This window comes from Cadophora gregata (genome assembly GCF_030347475.1).
Source record: "Cadophora gregata isolate MNR1 chromosome Unknown scaffold_7, whole genome shotgun sequence".
Classification (NCBI taxonomy): Eukaryota; Fungi; Ascomycota; class Leotiomycetes; order Helotiales; family Ploettnerulaceae; genus Cadophora; species Cadophora gregata.
The window spans coordinates 1,123,550-1,146,088 of record NW_026695930.1 but is presented as its reverse complement, the minus strand read 5'-3'; the positions used below and the strand labels follow the sequence as shown (position 1 = coordinate 1,146,088).

General features: G+C 49.1%; 6 protein-coding genes across 6 annotated transcripts; 3 read left to right on the top strand and 3 right to left on the bottom strand.

The window, feature by feature from the left end:
* Positions 1-5,486: 5,486 nt before the first annotated feature.
* SAT4_2 (serine/threonine-protein kinase HAL4/sat4) lies at positions 5,487-7,137 on the top strand (the record flags this gene model as incomplete). Its single annotated transcript, XM_058506761.1, has 2 exons — positions 5,487-6,956; positions 7,006-7,137. The coding sequence occupies 2 exons, from the start codon at positions 5,487-5,489 to the stop codon at positions 7,135-7,137; spliced, it is 1,602 nt and encodes a 533-aa protein (XP_058357491.1).
* Positions 7,138-10,813: 3,676 nt separating this feature from the next.
* Positions 10,814-12,238, bottom strand: ONS95_013125 (uncharacterized protein; the record flags this gene model as incomplete). Its single annotated transcript, XM_058506760.1, has 2 exons — positions 10,814-11,963; positions 12,033-12,238. 2 exons carry the CDS (start codon positions 12,236-12,238, stop codon positions 10,814-10,816), a joined length of 1,356 nt encoding a protein of 451 aa, XP_058357490.1.
* A 3,853-nt stretch (positions 12,239-16,091) lies between these two features.
* Positions 16,092-16,739, top strand: RPC19 (RNA polymerase subunit AC19; the record flags this gene model as incomplete). Its single annotated transcript, XM_058506759.1, has 3 exons — positions 16,092-16,238; positions 16,309-16,555; positions 16,618-16,739. 3 exons carry the CDS (start codon positions 16,092-16,094, stop codon positions 16,737-16,739), a joined length of 516 nt encoding a protein of 171 aa, XP_058357489.1.
* Positions 16,740-16,909: 170 nt separating this feature from the next.
* On the bottom strand, positions 16,910-17,699 carry ONS95_013123 (uncharacterized protein; the record flags this gene model as incomplete). Its single annotated transcript, XM_058506758.1, has 5 exons — positions 16,910-16,921; positions 16,986-17,093; positions 17,275-17,421; positions 17,539-17,600; positions 17,657-17,699. The coding sequence occupies 5 exons, from the start codon at positions 17,697-17,699 to the stop codon at positions 16,910-16,912; spliced, it is 372 nt and encodes a 123-aa protein (XP_058357488.1).
* A 283-nt stretch (positions 17,700-17,982) lies between these two features.
* ONS95_013122 (uncharacterized protein) lies at positions 17,983-18,524 on the top strand (the record flags this gene model as incomplete). The annotated part of the gene is made up of 2 exons (XM_058506757.1): positions 17,983-18,285; positions 18,381-18,524. 2 exons carry the CDS (start codon positions 17,983-17,985, stop codon positions 18,522-18,524), a joined length of 447 nt encoding a protein of 148 aa, XP_058357487.1.
* Positions 18,525-19,678: 1,154 nt separating this feature from the next.
* Positions 19,679-22,424, bottom strand: ONS95_013121 (uncharacterized protein; the record flags this gene model as incomplete). The annotated part of the gene is made up of 7 exons (XM_058506756.1): positions 19,679-20,578; positions 20,627-20,764; positions 20,814-21,220; positions 21,268-21,670; positions 21,871-22,090; positions 22,196-22,256; positions 22,334-22,424. The coding sequence occupies 7 exons, from the start codon at positions 22,422-22,424 to the stop codon at positions 19,679-19,681; spliced, it is 2,220 nt and encodes a 739-aa protein (XP_058357486.1).
* Positions 22,425-22,539: the final 115 nt, after the last annotated feature.

The following is a 22,539-nucleotide window of genomic DNA, read 5'->3' as shown; positions in this document are numbered from 1 at the left end:
TTTCGACGCAAGCTATGCGCCAAAGGCTGCTTACAACGCCATTCTCGCTGCATTGTAAGATGCTTCTTCTCTATCGTAGAAAGTTGAGTAGTGTTGGGATGCTGGAGAAAGACTGGGTTCGAAGCTGGAACATTCGCTGTAAATATTGAGAACGTACGAGAATGAATATATAGGTTTGGATGCCGCCTGCATTTTGAAGCTTTACATAATCCAATTTGGTGAACCTTCCGTAGTGGAAAGTGATGAGTGACGAGGAGATGTGACGTATAATATTCTTCTTTGAGGCGGAGAAAAGCTTAATGGATATCACATGTGTGACGGATCAGCGAGTGACGGATAAAACACAATAGCTTGAGAAAATGGCTTATGAATAGACTGCGAGCCCAAGACCAGCTAGAGAAAGGTGAGGCAAACATAGAGGCCGCTAGGACGAAGCTGTGTAGGAATTCGTCCCGAGTATCGAGTATGGGAGCTCTAGGTGTGGCGAGAAGGATATACTGCTACCCATGGGGAACATTTCAATATTGATATGTGATGACCCATTATTTCCAGCGAGTAATTTCTCGTGAATTGTCTATTCCATCATGATATGTGCAGTGCCGATTGAAGACATAGCGAAAGATTGTAAACAAGAATCAAACATGTTCTCGCTTAGGGCTGCATCCAGTCTCTTTCCATTTAGCGAGACCCCACGTTGATGGCATTTCACCGAGGCCGTCGACGAGGAGATAAGAGTTCAGAGCACAAATCCGAACATGGCCATATATGTTGTTGTTCTCTATTGTCAGTAGTTTCTCTCATCTCGATGGAGTCGAGAGGTATGGTCGCTCAGGTAATCAGCAGGCATATGGCTGGTTCGGGTGTCAGGTAGAAGTATTTGCGGTATTCCTCAGTCTCGAGCTTACTGAATGAGAATTTGATATATGATTGTCGAAAATTGATCTGAAAGTTGCTGTGTTTTGAAGTCTAGACTACCTGAGACATGGAGGAGGATATTCAGATTGGGAATCTCGGAATATCCAGATCCAACAATGATGCTTACCAGCATGCGAATTAGGGAAGTAAAATAGGGTTTCAGTGAAAGTCATATATTTCGCAGCTCCTTGCACTTTACTTACGACCCCACCCTTGGATCTGGCTGGTGAAAATCGGCGAGAAAGAAATGCTTCGTTAACCACTAGACACATGGTGATGGAGCGGAGATTTGTGAGGGGACGTAAGATATTGGAAAATCGAAATAATATAAAACTTAAGAAGGCCGAAGTACGCCAAAATGTAGTTCTCGAAGTCTTCCCAGCAGTCAAGTGCAGCGCGAATCCATACCAGCAAGACGAGAACGACACGAAGCTAACAAGAAGAATACGTTTCTTGGCATTGATACGCTCATAGGGCTGAAGGTCGCTTGAGGTGAGCTCTCAGAGTCAGCAGAGCTGAACCCTGTCCGTGCGCTTGATTCTGGATATTTTCCGGGGACAGTTCTTCCGTTTGACGGATAAGACTCCGTCCATGAATCTCGACCCTCGACCGTGTGTTAGTCGAGAGCTGTAGAGGGAAATAGGAATGGAATGTGCTCATCCAATGGCAGTAGTGAGGCAGCACAAGAATGAAAAGAGAAAAATTTCTGTAAAAATTTGGCAAACATTTAATATCAGATTTTCAACCGGGTGGCGGGTTAGAAAGAAAATTTAGAAGAGGAAAAGTGAGGAACTAATTTCCAGAACGTCTGAGCTTTGGAATGAGAGTATGGAATTTTCCAATACTATTACGTAGGACACGAACGATTGGACGCGGCCCAACTTTTTTCTTTCATAGTCTGGGAGCTCGTGATTGATAGCTCGGGGCGAAGGCGCAAAAACAAGCTTTTATTTGAGCCTGAGCCGGTTCTGGCCTGCTACTAACCAATACCCGAAGTGCCTAGCCATAGCCGAGATGCTTCTCTGGTGTTGGCACACAGAGGGAGAGGAGAGGGGTCGGGGATTAGGGTTGCTTCAGAGCACGCTGCACGAGGGGCAGATCGGAACGTGAGGAGGGATGGGATGGGATGGGATGGAATTTGTCAGCTCAGGGGACACCACACAGGTAGCGTTCGAAGCGGTGAGGAAGACGAGGGTTCGTTGGCGACCTCGTGGTCGTACAGTAGTAGTGCTAGAGGACCTGTAGGTTCGTATTATGCACCAGAATGTCCTCGTTTGGCCGAGGAAGTGGAATCCCCGGGTAGCGGACGGGGGGCCCGAAGCATGAGGACGACAAGTACGAATGCAGGAGGGAAAGTAGGTGAGTGAGAGCATCGGAGGGAGAGAGTGCATCGTGATCGTGCAAGCCATCGCAGCTCATGCGTAACACAAATGTGTGTTTGAATGGTGCAATAATGCCTCAGCGAACGTGCATTTACGGGCTTGCAGTTGCAGTGCGCAGTGCAGGTATGAGTGAGAGCCGGAAAGACAGACGCTGACTGAAGGACCGAAGAGCTCACCAGTAGTAGTACTGTACAGTAGAAGAGACAGCAGATTACAGTATTGTTCCAGTGGTGTGGTAACGAAGTTTGTACCCCTCCTTTTGCGACTGCCCCTCCCCGGAGCTGGATTCTATCGACCAATGGAGTGGAGTGGCTGTTCTCTGAGCTATTTACCGTACGATTGAAGGATCCTGGCCATGTGCATGCGAGCTGGAACAGTAGTGCAACTGGGGAATATACCACTAAGTAATAGATTGCGGCCGATGGTACTTTAGTAAATAATAACAATGAGGGATGAGGTAGCAGTGAAATGAAGGAGAATCTGGTGCTGAGGGGCGTTCTGGAGCCCGTTGAGCCTTGAGCTAGGGAGGTTATGTTCGTTAGCTCGAGAAGGTCCTGAATATCGTTCCGCAATTTGCTTGTGATATCGATGTCTGACAGCAGGAGGAAAGTTTTTCGAATATCCCGGCAGTTATCTGCGGTGCAGAGGGACTGCAGATAGAGTAACTAACTGTTCGCGCATTGGAACAGACGGCGACACTGACAGCGGTGATCTTCGGGTTGTTGTGCAGGAGCCAGGCTCAGTGACGTAGGAACAGGCTTGGGGGCCACCAACCTGAGCATGCAATGTTGCTCTTGATAGGCCAAACCTTGACCTGTAATGGGAACGAACTTCTAAGCAAACATTATCAAATTCGGATATCATTCGGAGCATGTAGGCTGGAGCTATGCCAAGGAAGATGACCAGCAGGTAATGAAAGATCGGCCCTGAAAACGGATGGATAAGATCAGACATATCTCTCAATAGGATTTACCAGGGGATGGTGTTGCTGTCCATGTAAACAACACAGCTCGCAAGATTGGATGCCATGCGGGTGTTCTGCCACAGCGATAGGGGAATGCCGTAAATGGTCTCATCCATTGCCAAATCAGAAGCTTCAATTAAGGGAGGTTGTACAAAAGGAGAGATCTCAATGGCCAGAAGTCAAATTGTATCAGAATGATATCTTTTCGATCCCAAAGTCCCTCATACAGTACTAGTAAAAGAGTTGAGCTTGGGCGATTGATAGTGCAAGTACAACTCACCAAGAGGTTGCACCGCAGCATGCAAGATGGCAGAAAGTGATGCCAAGGGCTTGTGAGAGATATCCGAGTCAAGTTCGGACTTGAGTGTTGTCAATAATGGGTCTCGTCTTTCCCCTGGCTCTGTCATGATTTGACTCGACTCGAGTTGATTCTTTGTGACTTGCTGCGCCTCGTTTGACGACAGCAGCCGAGACCATGAAACTTTCGAGGTCGTCTGAAGTTTTTATAGACGGAAACCGGACTGATGTTTCCCCCGTGGGTAAACAGTGGGCGAACGGTGGGCTTGCGGGCAAGAGGAAAGGATAAGCTTTGAAGGGTCATCCGGATGCAACAGGTGTTCGTCTTGGTGTCAAAACCCGGTGCGAGAGGTAATATATCCTGGGCTTGAGACTCTTCATAGACTCATAGAGACAATGGTGATTCGCTACATCAGTTTTGGTAGGACGATCTCTAGTTCGTTGCATGGCAGTACTGTAGGAGAAGCCAAGTAGCTGGATGTGCTGCATCTAGCAACAGTTGCCTACCTCAGCAAGCTACCTACCTAGTCGTCTTCCGGCATTGAGACTGTGGTATGAATAGCACCAATTGACTTTTAACAATGTTTTATACCGGAAATTACGATATCTAATTCCAAACAAGACGTAATCCACTTTCCCACGGGCCGGTTCCTCTCCATTGATTGCAAGATGCGAGGTCATGTAGATGGATCACTTTCTAAGCAGCCCATAAAGCTTACTGATAATCGTAATAACTGAAGTGCAGCTGCATCTCTCTTGCTCTCCTGCTCATCTCTCTCATCTGGCATCTGGCATCTGACATCTGCTCCGGACCAACCAGAAGAAGCAAAAGCCGTTAGAAAGTCTTACCTTGCTTCCTTCTTGCAAGTGCCTCCTAGGCACTCACTCGTACATCGGCCGCTGCAAGGCGATTTCATAAATCCCTCACCAATTTCGTTTCGCTCTTCGCTCTTCGCTCCTCGCGCCTCCCTGCCCACACAGACAGACAGACAGACAGACAAACGTACCGTATTCGCGCCAGCGGGCAGCGAGAGGGGAGAGGGGAAGAGGAGGGAAGGGAAGCAGAAGGGCAGCGCCGTGCAGCGCCGTGCAGCGCAGAGGAGAGAGAAGCCAGGCCAGGCCAGGCCAGGGCAAGGCACGCAGGCACGACACCACACGACTTGTACTATTAGTACAATACTTACTTACGAAGCCTTACCTTACCTTACCTTACGAAGTTACCTACCTACTGCACGGACAGGGCCACATCAGTCAGCAACGTTTCTTCACTGGCTCTGGCTCTGGCTCTGGCTCTGGCTCCGGGCAGTTATTTGCGGCTAGCAGGCTACGAGTACTGTACTGTACCTAGGTCCTAGGGTATTTCTCTCGGATTCCCGCTGTGGTGCGGTACTGGACTGGTGCAGCCTGTTCCTCTCCTATTATTCACATCACATAAGCTGGCCTGGTCCCTCCCCTCCCACTCCCACTCCCACTGCCCTGCTGCTTGCCGACCTGACTTGAATAATATCGAGCGAGCCCGCACCGCACCGCACCACGCCAAATTCTTTCTTGCGAGTTCGCCATCCTCCACTTCCTTGCGCTCGCTCTCACTCACTTACTCCTCCTCACCTTACCTTACCTTACCTTACCCTACCTTACCTTACCTTACCTTACCTTACCTCAGCTCACCATCCTCTGCTCCATTCCAATCTCGACCTCCTCTTCTCCTTCTCCACGTTCTGCGACATCTGCAATCCTCACCCCTGCGACACTGCTCGGTCGCTCCAGCTTCCTTCTTCCTCACACAAAGGACAGGCGCTGTCGGCACGCCTTGGCTCTCGGGTTCCGCGCTACACCCCAGCCGAGCGCAGTGCGAGCAGGATCTCTCCTCTCACCTCTTAGACCCCCCCATCGCCGAGGAAGCAGAATCGCAAGAAAATCCAACACCTATGGCGACCGTCACCACTCCTCGGGACTCCCTGATCGCGGAGAAACTCCGTGGATCACCAGCAGCGTCTCAAACGTCATCGAGGGCCGGCTCTCCAGATTCTCTGCCTAAAAAGCAGAATGGCATTGCTGCTCCCAGCACCGAGAACCTGAATGGAAACGGCTACGCTGCGCCACCATCCGAGCCACAAAAGTCGACGACCCTTGCTGCACCGCAGCCAGAGAAGCCCTCAATGACAAAGCGTCTCACTCGAATGTTCTCTACGAAAGATGCTACAAGAGCCGAAGGACATATAAGTTCTCAGCAATCTTCGACGGGTCATAGCACTCCAAAGCCTCCCCCTACACCGACAACTGAACAAAAGCCAAACCCTCCTTCACGCAAGTCCTCCACGACCGACAAAGCAATTACCAAAACCGAGAAGTCTGAAAAGCCCACCACGACGCTTGCAAAGGATAAGAAGGCAGCGGGGACTGCCTCTGCACACCAGAGGTTTGTCCTCAATGCCGATGTCAAAGGCGGCCATGAGCACCACCTCAAGAGCGCAAAGAGGCAGGAGAAACTGTCGGACATGCTTCGAAATGTTATAAGTGGAAAAGCAAAGGCTCCAGAACACGTACACGAGGGCGAGCAACAATTGTCATTGATGTCCAGTTGGGTTGATCAGCTTAAGAGCGAGCGGGATAGTTTGGTTTCAGAGAAGAAAGGCGGTCCGAATGCCACTGCATCGTTGGTAGAGAAATACGGCAAATGTCAAGAGATTGTTGGACGAGGTGCTTTTGGAATTGTTCGGATATCACACAAGAGATCCGAGAATGGAACTGGAGAACAATTATATGCTGTGAAGGAATTTCGAAGGCGCCCAGAAGAGAACGAGAAGAAATACAGCAAACGACTCACATCTGAGTTTTGTATATCTTCGTCATTACGCCACCCGAACGTCATCCACACTCTCGACCTCTTACAAGACTCGAAAGGAGACTATTGCGAGGTTATGGAGTTTTGCGCTGGTGGCGATCTCTACACTTTGGTTCTCGCGGCTGGCAAGCTCGAAGTGATGGAGGCCGATTGTTATTTCAAGCAAATGATGCGAGGCGTGGAATATATGCACGAGATGGGCGTTGCACACCGAGATTTGAAACCCGAGAATCTCCTTCTTACGACCCACGGCTCTCTCAAAATTACCGACTTTGGTAACGGCGAATGCTTCAGAATGGCATGGGAATCTGACGCGCACATGGTTACTGGTCTTTGCGGTTCAGCGCCTTATATTGCCCCGGAAGAATATATAGACAAGGAGTTTGATGCTCGAGCCGTTGACGTTTGGGCTACTGGTGTGATTTATATGGCGATGCGAACTGGTCGTCACCTCTGGCGCGTTGCAAAGAAGGACGAGGACGAATTTTACGAGCGCTACCTAGAAGGACGTAGAGATGAGGAGGGTTATGCTCCTATAGAATCGTTGCACCGAGTATGTTCACCCCTCTGCTTTTGACAATACATAAGACTAACAGAACCAGGCACGGTGCCGTAATGTCATCTACTCAATTCTCGACCCCAATCCATCTCGCCGAATCACTGCTTCACAAGTTCTCAAGTCCGAATGGGGCAGAGAAATAAAGCTCTGCAAAGCCGGCGAAGAGGGTCTCTGACAATATGAGTTTGATCGTGGATTCAAGCAAACGAAAAAGGTCTTCTCAAAACTAATCACGGAGACCAATTTTGCTATAGGCATCCCTCCTTGTCCGACCGTTGGACAAGAGGGTACTCATAAATTTCACGCTCATAAACCCTTCAAATGTGAAGGCTGTAACTTTGAATACGTTTACGACGACGCTGGCCAGGGACGAAAAGCGACCATGTCAGCCTGAGTGGTTTGAGCCTGACGGCTAAATAACCAGGGTAGCAAACAAGGGTCTGGGGGTTTACTCTTTGCATTTTGGAGCAATGGTGTTCATGGCGTCTCATCCACTTCTCGTTTACGTCTACTTTTCTGTGTGTGTTTTTGTCTGTTTTTCACGGGAAATGGCGAACCGGGTTGGATGGTGTGTGATGGTCGGCATGCGGAACTTCAGCAGATTCAACGACTGAAATGAACGAACGACATTGGGCAATTATCGAATTTTCAGATTATCAGGAGAAGTCAAACTCAGTACCCTCGGTTGGCGGACATGTCTTTCCGGCTCATGAGAGAAAAGAGCGTTTTCCTTTCGTCTCACGTCACTTTTTTTCTGCCTTCTACTTCATATCGATCGTTGCAACAGCTAGCCAGCAAGCAAGCGTTCTTTTTGCCTTTGTGCACCACTTTTTTCTCGCATGGTGTTTTGAGCTGAGATGGTGTAGCTGGGAATGACTGAGGGTTGGAGCGGAGCTTAGCTGGTAGATAGTTGACGAGGTTTAGAGGGATGAACAGTGGATTTTGTAGATATGGGAAGAGCAGTCGTTTGCCTCAGGATAGGACGAAGCTGTGAGCGGGATAAGAGCGCTGGTGGAAGTACAGTAGAAATGGAATGAAACGAAGTTCAAATGGAGACTTGGTCTTCCATGTAAACAAACATGCCTGTCTCGTCTATTCTATTCTCCGTTATTATCGAACCGAGTTGTACTATCGTCACTGTCCCACTTGAGGGAGGCGGCCTAGGTCCTTTCAAAAGTCACAGGTCTCAGGGAAGCTTGGAAAATATTCACACCATGCAATCTCCCTGCTAGATTTGCACAGTCGAGTACCTCAATGTCCACATTGTACCTTTGGACTCTCGCCACTCTTCGAAGTCGAGACCTGGAATATTTTAAAACAAATGAGTCCCTCTCAGCGAGCTTTCTTCGCCTCTTCCCTCTTCTCTACCCAAGTACAGCAATCTACTCGCTCGTCTACTCTCTTAACTTATCTCAATCGGCTGTCTATCACTCCATAGAACCATATTCATTCAACCCAACCGAGGCTCAAGATCAGTCTGCCCCCTTCGGACTTGACCCTATCTATGCCCGAAATACTACAACCACTCACCGCTATGTAAGTAAGGTCTTAGGTCACCATGAACCGACGAGTATAAGTCTTCTCACTTGACTCCTACATAGCCATCGGTACAAAAAAAGAAGATCCAAAAGGGCCAATATATCCCAGCTCAGGTACATAGATAGATAGATACATCAGATGCAGATGCAGGAATGGGACAACAATCGTGATTTTGGAACGTGATGAGATGAGGGGAGCTTCGATAGCCATTGCGGCTACGGCATTGAAGAACTTTCCTTCTTTTCTCGGTGGGCTGGAGATGCTTCTGGAGAGGGGCGAGAGGGTTGAGGAGGACTTTTGTTTGGTTTGTAGTGTGGCGTGATTCGTTTCGATTTGTTTTTTGGTTAGTTTTAGATGTCGTTTGATGCTCTGGATGGAGATTGGGAAGGTTGACATGAAATGAATTGAAAATGAGATGGAATGGAATTGATTCGATGAAATTGGGGTTCTCAGGACTTTGACGGAGAAGCTGGCTTATCATAGCTAGTAAATTGACTGACTTGAGCTTGTTATCCCTTATCACCTTGATGAGTTCGTTCGTTCGTGCTTCTGTGCTGAGAATTCTTTGAGAGGTACGAAGATACATACATATCCATAGGTATTGATTTGGGTGGAAGCAGATTTCTCAGCGAACATCTAGGTAAGGTTACAGTCAGTCAGTGAAATTGGTCAGCCAGTCAAGTGCATCTTCTATCCCCATATACTCCGCCGTGTCTCTCTTCTTTCAAGCCTCTTCTACTTATCGTGGCAGTTTGGCGAATGACGAGATAGCAGGGCAGGACAAGATAGCAATATGAAGAGCGGTTCGATTTACGGAAAGCGGTAATATGGCTCATGAGGACCGAGGAAGATACATTAGGCTGAGAGGATATGATGGATGTACACCCTGACAGGTAGGAGGACACTGAATTGACAAGAATGATGAATGAGCAAACGAGGAGGCTCTACGATATCTGGCACTTGTTAAGATAGACAGTGTCGAAGGCTGTCCGATGTAGACGCAGAAACACCCCTCTACCCCGTCTACCTTTCTCCTTTATACAGTAGTACTATTTATCATTATAAGCCAGGTTCTACATGCTGTACAGTGCTGTGCTGCGCTGTGATGTCAACATACATGACATAAGGCTGTTGTTGCTGATCCTTGTTTATATCAAGGAGGCCTGTCGCTTACTGTACGTGCCTATTATCAAATGTCAGCCTGTCAGTGCCTGGTGGTGCTGAATTATGTCATGAAGCAAGAACATCGTAGGGCTGACTGGCATGGGTATATGCAGGCACTGCATTGTCAGCAGTCGGTAGATGAGAGTTGAGCTATTGGCAACCGTGGAGTAGGGGAGAGGAACTATCGCGAGATGAGATGATTGACGAGGTGGACTGAGAGGTTGGGCACTTTGGATGTCGCTTTGTCTCCACCGGCCATAGCACTGGCGGTCATATCGTGGGCACAAGGAACAGGAACAGATGAGTATTACTTCTTCAATGCAGCATTGAGAAGGGACACGATAGCATTTTCTTCCCATTTTATTCTTTTCAACTACCTACATACCCACGTTCAGCCCCCCCCCCCCGGAAGTCCAAATTCCCGCACAACAAGCGAAAAGGTAGAAAAGGAGTAGAAGCCTCGCTTCAAGCAGCTATAGACCAACCATCCATCCATGAAATAGAATACAGAGTGTAGTTCAATAAACAGGTTGGAGTGGAAAGAAAGCAGATTCATTAACCATAGAAAACGCCTATTCCAACGCCAACCTGCATATCCCTCCAATAGCAAGGCGGAAAGGAGAAGAATGAATACAAAGTAATGTTTGCCATTCCAAGGTTCCCCAAAGTAAACGCATGAGAATTAGATATAGGTAGGTAGATGCTTGAAAAAGAAGTTTCAGTCCTTGCTATTTCGCCTCCTCTTTTCTTGATATTTCTGGTTTCTGTCTCCTTTCCTCGGCCCAGTACGACGTCCACGTCTTGTCATTTCATCCCGTTCAGATCCCATCCCATCCAATCCATTCCTATGAACATCGTCCTGCGGTCATTTGGTATGCCAAATCCCAGAACCTCATGACCCCCCAACCAGTCCAACCACCAATCCCATGCTCCATCATATCCCGTTTCCGACTTTATTAACGCCAGTCCGGTAACCAGCCTATTTATATGTTGTTTTCAATGTTGTCCCGAGACAAAATCAACCAACGAGAAAAGTGCAAACCCGAAATGTCGAGAAATATATAAACTCCATATCCTCCTTCTCCAGTCGAACGGTTTGGTATCATACTTGAATCGAAAGAACCAGTTATGAGGAATTTTTGAGCAATTTAGGAGTGGAAAAGATCCCAGGCTCGATCACACAGACGCATGAATTCTTCCTTCTTGCGTTGCTGGCTCATAGGGCTGTCACGGCCTTCACCGAAAGGTCCTCGTCTCGTTGCTGAAGGTCCAGATCCAAGTGGTGGGCTTCCACCTTCTTCGTATTCTGCGCGGGCTCGCCTCCTGCCTCCTCCACTGCGGCTTGCCTCGCCTTGTCTCATGGCGTTTCCGGTGAGAGGAGATGGTGGAGTGGGAGGTTGATGCCCACCATAGTGTACCAATTTGGGGAGGAGCTCAGGTCGGCCACCAGCTAGTTCTACCTGTGCGTCTTCAGCTGACCGGTATTCACGGGGTCTGGCTGAGTGTGGCGGCTGGTTGTTACTCTGTCCAGGCGATGGGAATGTGGGCCTTGAATTTGAATGTGAAGAGTTTGATGCAGAGCCGGAGTTGTTTGGGAAGAAAGCTGCACGGCTGGTTTGGGCTTCACGATGAGCACCCAGACCTTCAGCAGCAAAGACGTCAGTAATCGGTGGTAGTCGGTTCGCCGTCTGTGTTGCTGGGACGTGGTGGATATGTGAGGTGTTGGAAAGGTTTGAAGGTTGATTCGCGACATGTCGAGTGAGAGGGTGTGGTTGGTGGCGTCCAGTGAAGGATTGATTAAGAGGTGCGGATTGAATTACTCTCTCGTTTGCGAACTGTTCGTGAGATGGTGCTACAATGCTGAGTCCTGGAGGTGCCTTCCTTTTTGACGTCCCAGGAGTTTTGACTGGGAAGCCCGAGCCGCCAAGTTCTCGCTCCTTTGCACTCTCCATGGGTGCATCTCCTGGCTTGGCCGTCTGTTGTAACCGTGACTCGATGATATGCCTCTGCTGTTCCCGGACTGAAATGCTGCGTTGCAGCTGTTCCCTCATGGTAGGGTCCTGGGTAACAAAACCGGGGGACAGACACGCCAAGCCGACGTCGTGAATTAAAAGACCACCGCTCTCTCCTCCTCTCGAAGTCAATTGACCCGCAGATGGTCTCGAGGTCGCGGGGTTTGTGCTGGAAGTGTTTTTCGAGAGGTCGAGTTTTCGAGGCCTGTGTCGAGAGGTTGGGAGGTCTGGCGAGGACGGAGGTTCCTTTTTCACGATTATTTTTGGCGGGATTCCGTTTCGAGACCTGCGAGAAATTACGATGTCAGTAGTGGCCTATCGAAGTAACAACCATGTCACTGTCAATAAAACTCACGTAGTTGGCGAACTCTTTGAAGCCGGGGTGGTTTTTGGGCTGCCACTTCCTGTCCGCTGCGCAGAATGATTCGGGGTAGCCGATGTCGATATGCGATGTGCTGGAGGAGATGTGGAAGGTTGCTGAGGCGCCGATGGGGCGATATCGACATACGACGACCGGTCATGGGGAGCTGGGGACGGAGCCATTGCGATGGCGGCACTCATTCTGTCTGAGTGTTGTAGGGGAGAGTTGGGGTCGGAAGGTTTTGTGTTTGAGGTGATTACAAGTATTCTCGTTCCGCGACTGGGAGGCTCCGGTGCTATTATCCAGGCTGTACTCAGCTTCCCTCCTTGTATCGAAGACGATCCTCGTGCGGCCGATGCACAGTTTGTGTTCCTCCTGTCCTTAACGAAAAACTTGTGCCACAAATTCTGACAAACGCTTCGTTCTGCTGCTCGAGGAGACTTCGTTGCTCCGCTGGGGGTTGGTGAGAATTATGGGCTTCGAGCCGAGTTAATAATGCGGATGCGCGAGACAGTCGCCTTGACCTTGACCTTGACCTTGCACTTCGGTACTGCAACACAACCAACAGCAACAACGACAGTGTGGGGGGGGGGGGGGGGGAGGGGGACGAGCAGATAAAGGTAGCAGCAGAGGAGCGCGGAAGCAGTCGTAGGAGAAAGAGACTTCGACGTTTGCAGGCGGCGGTGAGGTTTATGAAGCAATGCAATGCAATGCAATCGAATCGAATCGCAGCAAAGGCAGGCAGGGCTGGCTGTTACCCGTCCTGTGCAGAGAGTGTTTAGTCGTCCTCGTCCCCGTCCTAGTCGTTTCAGAGATCGATATTAATCCTGACGGGCGGAGGGAGGAGAGCAAGCATGGGCAGCCAGCGAGCCCCATCCCTGGATGGCTGGCAATGGGGGGGCGGTGGTGGGCGCTCGGGGGGTGCACGAGCCCTGGGAAGACAGCGGTAGCGCGACTTTTGTTGCAACGGGGGTTTGGAGGCAGCAGAAAAAGAGGAGCAGGACCGCCAGGAGTCAGGACCGCCAGGAGTCCAGGACAGGACAGGACGAGCAGGAGGGCGCGAGGGCGCCCACGCTCCGACAGACACCGCGGCATGTCCTCACGGCTGCGCCCAATCATACCCTCCAGAAGAGCGTCTTGTAACGAATGGCAAGGCGGCCGTCAGTCAGAGTCAGCTGTCAGCGGCGCACTGCTTTCAATAGTTTGGTTTGCAGCAATCGCCCGCCGGCGAATCGATTTGCAGGCAGGCAGGCAGGCAGGCAGCCCCTCAAGCGACTTGATACTTGGTACTCCTGGTTCTGCACAGTTACGATTCGTACCTACAGATCTACCGTAGTCCCCGCCCGCAGGATAAGATACGATGGATGCGATAGGGGAAAGAGGGGAAAGTAAACAGTCAGTCAGTCAGTCAGTCAGTCAGTCAGTCCAGATTGTCCAGATTGTCCCGGCCCGTGTGCAGTACTGTCAACAATGCTGTTACAGGCAGGGCAGGCCTTTGCCTGGCTGGCGAAGATTGAACTTGTTTGGAGTAATAATAGCCTGGAAACACACTGCCACTCACTCCTGTACTGTACTGTACTCGCCGACTGCGTCCGTCTGCTGTCGCGGGTATCTGGATCTGGATCTCCCCCCAGCCCCAATAATATGATGCCGATGTTTCTTGTAGATGTTAATAAGGTCTGTTCCTTCTGCAAGAGTCCTGGCTCGCCCCCCCTCAGCGTCCCCTTATTTTCACCAGCCTCAAAAAGAGGGGCCAAAAGGGGGGGCAAGTCTCGTTGAAACTTTTAAACGAGCGGCGAGCCTATCCGACCAAACAAACTAAGATACCGATATGAAAGATAGTCTAGCTGCGGGAAATGATTGGGACCTCGTGAGTTTTGGCTTCAGTGGTGCGTAGAGACTACCACCAGGTGAGAATATTCTTGCAATTCTAACTGGCTTTCTCGTCCTCGTGCTGTGCTACTATCAAGCTTTGCCTGAGTCACTACTGAACTGAACTCCACCAGACATCCATGGATCAATCAGGTCGACAGCTTGAGGGGATCGCAAGCATGGCAAGACACGACTCCATTTCCACCTTCTTGAGTTTCGTGTCACAGGAAACCCAATCGAGTCTTGGAGTTGCAGCAGGATCTCTGGATTCAATAGTTCCTTTGACGATCCATGGATCATTTGCATCACTTATGCCCCTCGATATTAGCCGTCCTATGGCCATGCACATTGGACGACCGTTTCAACGAGACGGCCTCGGCCTGCAAAATTAATCTAAGCCACACCAAGTCGTGCATGCTATCATGATATGAAATGCTCCGAAATCAGTTCGCTTCGAACCGTTGTTTCCTAACCATGAACTGTAAAGTCTTACTTTGGCTTTGCCTTTCCATCCAAACGACCAGCGGTGCGGCCCTCAAGCCTTGAGTCCTCCTAAGCTCCTAGACGCACAGTAGCGCAGCGATGGCTTCAGTTCTCCTGAGCCAGCAAACAAAGCTTCTGTAAGTACTGCAGGCGAATAATTAAATAGGGGTTCGTATTCCAGTAGGAGCTGAACTGAAGCCAAACAGATCCAGAACATGGCAGACCTGCTGAAATGAAAAGTGTTCCAAAAGCGACCAGATCATGATGCAAAAATCTGACATGAGTCCCTCACCAAACTCTTGTTCCGAGCCACTTGAAAACAGTGCCCCTCCAAGACATCACGAAGGGGCCCCCTGCTGGGACGAAGGACGGGGATACAGACGCCATCCATGCGACGTGCCGACAGGGTCGCGTCAGAAAATGGCACCCACCCACGAAGCTTCAGCGAGTCACATCGCGCTGAGTTCCCGCCCATGAAACGCGGCTCAGACTTCAGCGTCCAATCATACCCCGCATCCTCCATTGAGGAGTTTGTCACAAACGCCTCACAAAGGAACCAAAGGAGCAAAGAAGGAGAAGGAGTGAGAAGAGACGGGAAAAAGCAGTCACGATGTACCTTCCTTTTGGGATCTCCCGATAGAGTTTGGGACGGTGTGAGCTCAAATCACAGGTGTACTCTCCTGTGACTTTTGTCTCGGACTCCAAAACTTCTCTGCAGGAATCGTCAGGATCGCCAGGACCAGCCTGAGAAATTGTCTTGCAGCATCGTGACTGACAGTCTTAAAACCTCGAAACCTGCGCCACGGCACTGGGGCGTTTCCGCCATTTCAATATCAGATCCAACCCCTCCTTATATCAGACTTCCTTCAGACGAAAGAAGCTCAAACTTCATGTCGGGAAATATTTTGAAATGCCAATGTTGATGCATCGAGGCTTTCTTCACAAGGCACACCATGCCTCTTCACGGGAGCCGAGAGGGCTTCTGCAGTTGGTTCTCCTTTTCTCCTGAGTTAGGTTGCCGCGCGGTAGGAAATATTGAATTGCACACGCGCAGTAGCTTGACTTCCGCATTCGGACGCACCGAAGAGCACAATCTCTCGATATGACGTCTGACTATCACACCCCTAATCGATAACTGATCCCTTTTGTCGGGTAGTGGTTACATGGCGAATCAGGGGGACGAAGCGAATCGACATTGCCGCCGTTGGAGGCTTGAGATCTTCGATGGGCTGAAAGCGCTGAGATCAATCGGACCAGTCGATGACTGGCAGCTGTTGGTCTTCTTTGCTGCTTCTATAGATTCTATCAAGTTGAGAATTTTCTGGAATAGTAGCTGCAGTAGCTGCCCCTGGCAATAAGAGTAGGCAAGGCTTAAGATGATGAAAAACATAAGAAAGCCTCCAGGTTCTTCTCCCTAATACTGAGAAATGTATATAACGAACTGGAGAAAAGTTTAAAGAGGATACCTGCTTCTGTGAGGATGAGAGAGTAGAGAATCGAGGTCAGTTGCGTGCACAGTCTTTCGACATGAAAGTGAGGGAGGATATCCCGGGGTATCTCGAGAAAGTGTTGTTCCTGAATCCCGTCACTATCGGGGCGACGCTAGCGCCCGCATGTCGATAAGAAATTTCTACAATCAGCAACATCGGTTGCGCCAAAGGCAACATCCCAAGCACAACATTTCTACACCTTGAAGCAATGGCACCAAAGAAGAAAGCAGCAGCTCCAGAGCCAGCTCCAGTGGAGGAGGACGTGGCGATGGGGGAGGCCCCTGCAGCGGCAGGAGAGGAGACAGCACAGGAAGATACTGTTTCTGTTTTCGATGAGGAGCAGCGCATCAGAATTGTATGTATAACCTCCCTCTAAGGCTGGATATGTATGAAAAAAAGTCGAGTGCTAAGTGTTGGGCTTATAGCTACCGGGGTCGTCGGATACAGCTGCGTCGTTTGAGTTCAAGAAGGAGGATCATACATTGGGCAATGCTCTGCGGTACATCATCATGAAGAAGTATGTCTATCACACACCCTGGGCCAGATATGTGAGATATGGAGTATGGGATGAACTATGGCTGATCACTCTGAGTAGCCCTGATGTTGAGTTCTGCGGTTACTCCATTCCTCATCCGTCCGAAGCATTGATGAACATCCGCATCCAGACATACGGTTAGTGGCATCCGTGCGGAATAAAAGCATACCAGATCCGAAATAAACTGACAATGCTGTAGAAGGTACAACAGCTGTGGACGCATTAGACAAAGGGCTTCAGGATTTAATGGACCTGTGCGATGTGGTGGCAGCCAAATTCTGCGTGGCACGGGAACAGTTTGGTGCAACTCCAACTGCATGATTGATCTTCTTGCGTGCATGAAATTATGGATAAAGAAATGCATAGCATGGCTCGGCGTACAGGCATGGAAGGGAAAGGAAAATCTTGACAAATGGAGTTTATGATTTGGTTTGACTGCGGCTCTTTCATTTGGGATATGTACAATGAGCTATGAAACGATATGGAGCAATTCAGTTGCGGCCCTGGATTCGTTGTTAGTTTATGAAATTGGAGGAGCGAGATGGCTTTGATAATAAGAGAACTTGCCTCAAGGAATCCATTCATGAAATTTTTTGGCCTGTGTGATGTTGGATCCTCTTCTGCTCGGAAGTACTTGAGAATATGTGGTAGTTGCTTCCAGTAGTTCAAAGTTTCCTGTAGTAAGTCAGTATTGCTCGTCCAACTGACACCAAGCTCCAATAAAAGCCCCTTTAAACTTCACAATTATTCCTTCTGCTATAATTATCCGAACGACAAACGATCCTCTGCTGACCTGCGTATGCCATCCCTCTCCGATCAAGATATCCATCCGGTGTGAAATATAGAATCCACGAACCTGATATTCCGCATGGCTCTGGAAGAGTAATGTATCCACCACTTGAATCTGATTCACATATCGATGCCTCTCGAACTCCTGCCGCATCTTCGTCCTCAGAGCTGGCACTGGGATACTGAGAGAGTACATGGTCTGGATCTCAGGAGCCTGCCATGGATCATTAGCTCTATCCTGCCCTGCCCATCTGATCTTATCCTTCACCGGTGCAATTTCCGAGCCCATCCAAGGCATCCCTCGGATATAGCGATAGTAGGGGATACGTACAGATCGAATCCATTCGCGATAGTTCTTCAACACTCTACGTTGGGCATCATGCCAATTGACCGCTGTCAGCCAATTAGCCTTCTGCTACCTATTCCTCACACCTCAATGTAGAACTCACACTGGCGCGTCCGCTGCGCGAGAAAGGTAGGATTGATAACCATCGTGGCGTTGTATGCTTCAATTACCAACCGGTGACCTGCCTGTCGTTTAAGCTCAGATGAGGTTCAAAGAGCAGTCACGTGTAAAACCTAAATCCTGCATTCCATGTCTTGGCGCGTAAGGGAAGGCTGATAAATTTCGAAGCCTTCGATACACCCCACCACGATCATCCAACATCGCCACTTGAGCTCTTGACCCACGCCCCATACGCTCCAAAGAGTACTATCTTCTCCCGAACATCGCATTCCAAGATCTTCTCTACACAACCCAACAAAGAACCCCAAGATGCCCGCCATCCGCCACGCAAGCAAGCGCAAGGCGCCGCCAGCAGGCTTCACTGATATCGAAGACGACCTCCTAATCTTCAGCAACAAGATGAAGGACGCTGAGAACGCACCCTCGACCAACGTACCCCGCCACGCCGTCCACTGGCCCATCTTCCAGATCAGTCATCAGCGCAGTCGCTATATCTACGAGCTGTACTATGAGAAAGAGGCGATTAGCAAGGAGCTGTACGAGTACTTGCTGAAGAATGGTTATGCGGATAAGATGCTCATTGCGAAGTGGAAGAAGACTGGATATGAGAAGGTATGTGATGTTACTTTTCCTCGGGCCTCCACTTTCATGGAACTGGAACTTGATATTGCAAAGTTGGACATGGACTTTGCTAACATTTCAAATAGCTCTGCTGCCTCCGCTGCGTACAAACCAAAGAGACGAACTTCAACTCAACATGCATATGCCGTGTTCCAAAAGCTCAGATGAAGGAAGACCAAGCAGTCGAGTGTGTCAGCTGTGGATGCAGAGGCTGTGCTTCTAGCGATTGAGCGTCCCGTCCGACTATTTCTATTTTCAGCACTTCCAGCTTTAATTTCCGGAGAAGCGAAACTGGAAGGCAATTTGCTACCTCGATTTGGGGTTTCCGTTATCATTGTTTGATATTACCAGCATAGGCGTTTCTAGGACAAAGGAGAAAAGCTCGTATCTCGCGAATGGTGCTATGGTGCTATGGTGTTAGATGGATGGATGTACCAATGAATGGATAGCATAAATTCTTTATCCATGCATGGTTCTGGCGTTCGGGAGGAAATCAAGGGCTAAAATTCCTTGCTGCATTGGGATGGAAATACTTATCGCATGGGAGAATGTTGCTTCAGAAATGAAAGAACGAAATGTCCCAGATCTGTGCGTCTTCATTTTCTATCTTACTCCCAATCTTAGCACTAATTTCTGTGGCATAGCACCAATAATGGGGGATTCCCAAATTGGCTCCCCTGGGGGGAAGATAGATGTTAACATTTATTGAGTAGCCAAACCTTATCAAAATTACAATGTTCTGATTTCTTTTTTCTTCCTTGATGTGTCGTGGGAGGCTCTCTATATGTGTCAGTGAGATACGACAATTAGTTTCTCTTGAACCCCCCAATGACTCCAGTGTCCTGGATATTGCTAATGTTCCCAAACAAATTTTTCACATTAAACGATTTACATTGTCTGTAAAACAAAGTAAGACATTCAAATTCTCAATGTCTAAAGTCTTGCAGAAAGCTTTGAACGAAAGTCAAACTCTTTCCTTGGAAAAATTGGAGGGCTTCTCTGCAGCGATCCCCCTGCTGGTTGTCCAGTTTGTTCTTTTGCCCTGTTCACAGAATAGCAGCCATGGCAGCAGCGAATTTTACCGTTTACTTAGGATTTGAAAGTCAACTTGGAATGCATTGCTATGCTTTTGGGTATTTCTCGTTTCTAGAAAAGGAAGAAAGTAGTGAAATCCACCAGGCGCCAAAAGATTGAAATCAAGTTCCCCACCGCTCACTCGATTCCAGTGCGCTTTCGCCATTCTCCAGCCAATTACCATTTCAGCCTAAGTTCAGACCTATCCGCCCATTCATCCCAATCCACGCCAGTCGCACCTCACCTAGAAAAACCATGTATACAGAAAGCGACATTAGCACGCCATCCACGTCCCTTCTTACTCCTCGGATCATCTTTGACCCTGGCTCTCCCTCTCCCTCAATTCCTTCTGCTCCTTCTGCACATTTCTCTTCTCTACCGCCTTAGCCAACATGCTATCAACCATGCCGCCTCCACGATCACTCAGACCCCTCCCAAAAACCCTCGTATTTTCAATCGCCTTTGACGCGATCTCAGAAAATCGGTTTCCACCTCCCACAAGCCTCTCTTTATTCTCAGGCTCGACCCTCTTTTCTCTCGCCTTATCGAGCAGGTCTTTGAACCCGGCGGTGGCACCGCCGATAGTTTCATTAGCTTTAGGAGCTTCAACCATGTTCTCGTCGTCTTTGTATTCTTTCTTGGAGTCGACGCGGCGGGTTAGGTAGACGGTAGCTGAGTGTCCTTGAGCGGCGCGGATACGGTCCACTTCCTCTTGGTAGGCTTTATCATAGATGTTGAATTCTGCTGCAGCGGGAGATTCGGCTACCACATCTTGTGGGGGTGCATCGAGGGAGTCGTGACCTCCTGTACCTATTCCGAGAAATAAAGGCTCCTCCTCCAGAGGATTTTGAGCATGTCCCTTGTCACCGGATTCTTCGTGATGTAGTCCTGGCGGGTTGAACTTTGGCATGTCGTCTGTACTGGATTTCTTACTATTGTTTCCATCACTTCCTGTAGATTTCTCCCCAGCTGGTTGTTCTGGACTCGGATCTGCTGCCGCGGTCTTGAAGTGGACCCCTTCGGTTGCGAGAGCAGTTTCAACATGTCCTCGGTGATCGAAAGTTGCACTCCTAGATTTGTGAAGACCCATGTCAGGGGTTTCATCAATGCTCAGATTCTGCATAGCGCCAATTCCTTTACCTAGAGCTCCGGATAGAGCGGTTGGTCTTTTCGTTTCTAGTAGTGTTTTGAACTTCTGAACTGCTTTCATCTGTACGAATTAGTAATTGCAGGCAAGACTATGGCAAAGAAAAAATACCATGACGAGTAGATTTGCCATCTTGGCTGTGATGGCGTGGTTCACTTCGATTTGACTCGGCGGTTCGACTAGATCTGCCGTGTTTTCTTCTGCAGATAACAGAGGGTCCGTACCATTCTTGGTAACCCACGGATGATCCTATTAGATTATCAGCTTATGTTCAATTCTCCTTTGATATGTACCATACCCGAATCTCTGTCATAGTAATTCTCTTTTTCGGATCCTTCTCTAGCATTCTCTGCATCAAGTCACAGAATTCTGGCTCAGCGTCGATTTCAGGATGATCGTTTCTGATAGACTCGTAAAGCTCCAATACCCCAGATCGCTCAAATGGTATTCGTCCAAACCTCAAACAATAGAGTGACACACCCATCGACCAGATATCTGCAGCCTTGCCAGATACGTCACCATGTTTCGTCACGCACAGCTCGGGTGGCAAGAAGGCTGGTGAGCCAGCTGATTTGGCAGTCATCATATCTGAAGCTTTCTCAAACATCTCAGACACACCGAAATCCACGATCTTGAGAACGTCGTCTTCAGTCAGGAGGAGATTGTCTGGTTTGATATCACGGTGAACAACACCTTGAGCGTGGACTTCCCATAATCAGTAAGTGAGGTAAATAGAGGGCGAGGTCGCTTACGGTACTCAATTCCCAAAATAAGGTCTCGGAACCAATGTCGACAGTTTTCAGAATCGTATGGGTCTGCTTTCTCATTGAGACCAACCTTCATCACCACGCCTTTCTTGCACATCTCCAAGACCATGTAAAGTGAGTCCTCGTCCGGGTCATCCAGAACCTCGATGAGTGATACCAGATTGGGGTGATTGAGTTTCTTCATGATGGCAATCTCCTCCTTGATAAGGTATAATGGGTTGCCCTGCTCCTGATCATTGTGGATGTCTGAAGCAGAATGTCGATGAAGAGGGGCATTCAAACCAGAACCCGCAGCCAAATGTCCTGGTCGCCTCATCCCATGTGGCCGTCGAAGGATATTGGACTGTGCTCTTTTCCGCAATCGAGATTTTGAGAATTCTTTCACTGCCTAGGTCATTGTCAGCTCCAGCTAGTTTGAAAATCTCCATAAACAAGTATGCTCCTAACTCAAACCAATCACTGCTGCGAGGATCTGAAAACGAAATCTCTCAAGCAACCGTTTATGGGTGAACACTCATCTGTCCAAACACCAAAGCATTGCCCAAAACTATTACAGCACCGGAATCTTATCGCATAAGGGAAGCTCACATATTCGGTCCCATACTGATCCACGGCCAAATGAACCGCCCCGAACGAGCCTCGTCCAATTTCATCCTTGATGATATACTGATTGATGTGGTGTTCGGCCCTCCCGTCCGTTTGATTATTCGTATACGCAGACCTCGCATTGAGTGTTTCCTTGACCTCACGATGCTGTGAAGGATTGCGTCGGTGATGTCTCAGGGGACTTTGGTATGCTGGTGTGGAGCTGTTCCATCTCGTATCGCATCAGCAAACAGCTCTCACTACCCCGCCGAAGGAACCCCGCGCCAACAGCTCAAGCAAGATAACGAAACGGATTAGTAAAGCTTACAGATGTTGTAATATGTGCGGTCGTTCTAATTCTGGCTCTCCAGGCACATCTATGGAAATGCCTATCCAGATACAGTGTCAGCAGCTCTGCTTGCAATGCCGCTGGAGCTTGAAGCATGGAGGGGCAGCTCAGCATTACCATGTGACGGCAGGATCCCCAAGTCAACTTCCTGGCGTGAGATATCGCCCGGGTGGCCAGGCGGATCGCATTCTCTCGCCGTCGGATCCATATCGAAGGGCTTGTTGACTCTGGAACGAGAACTAAACCATTTTTATGTGGAAGCTGCAGGTTGCAAGTCGTGGGCACATGCAGCTGAAAGGATCAGCTTGGGAGAGATGAGGCTG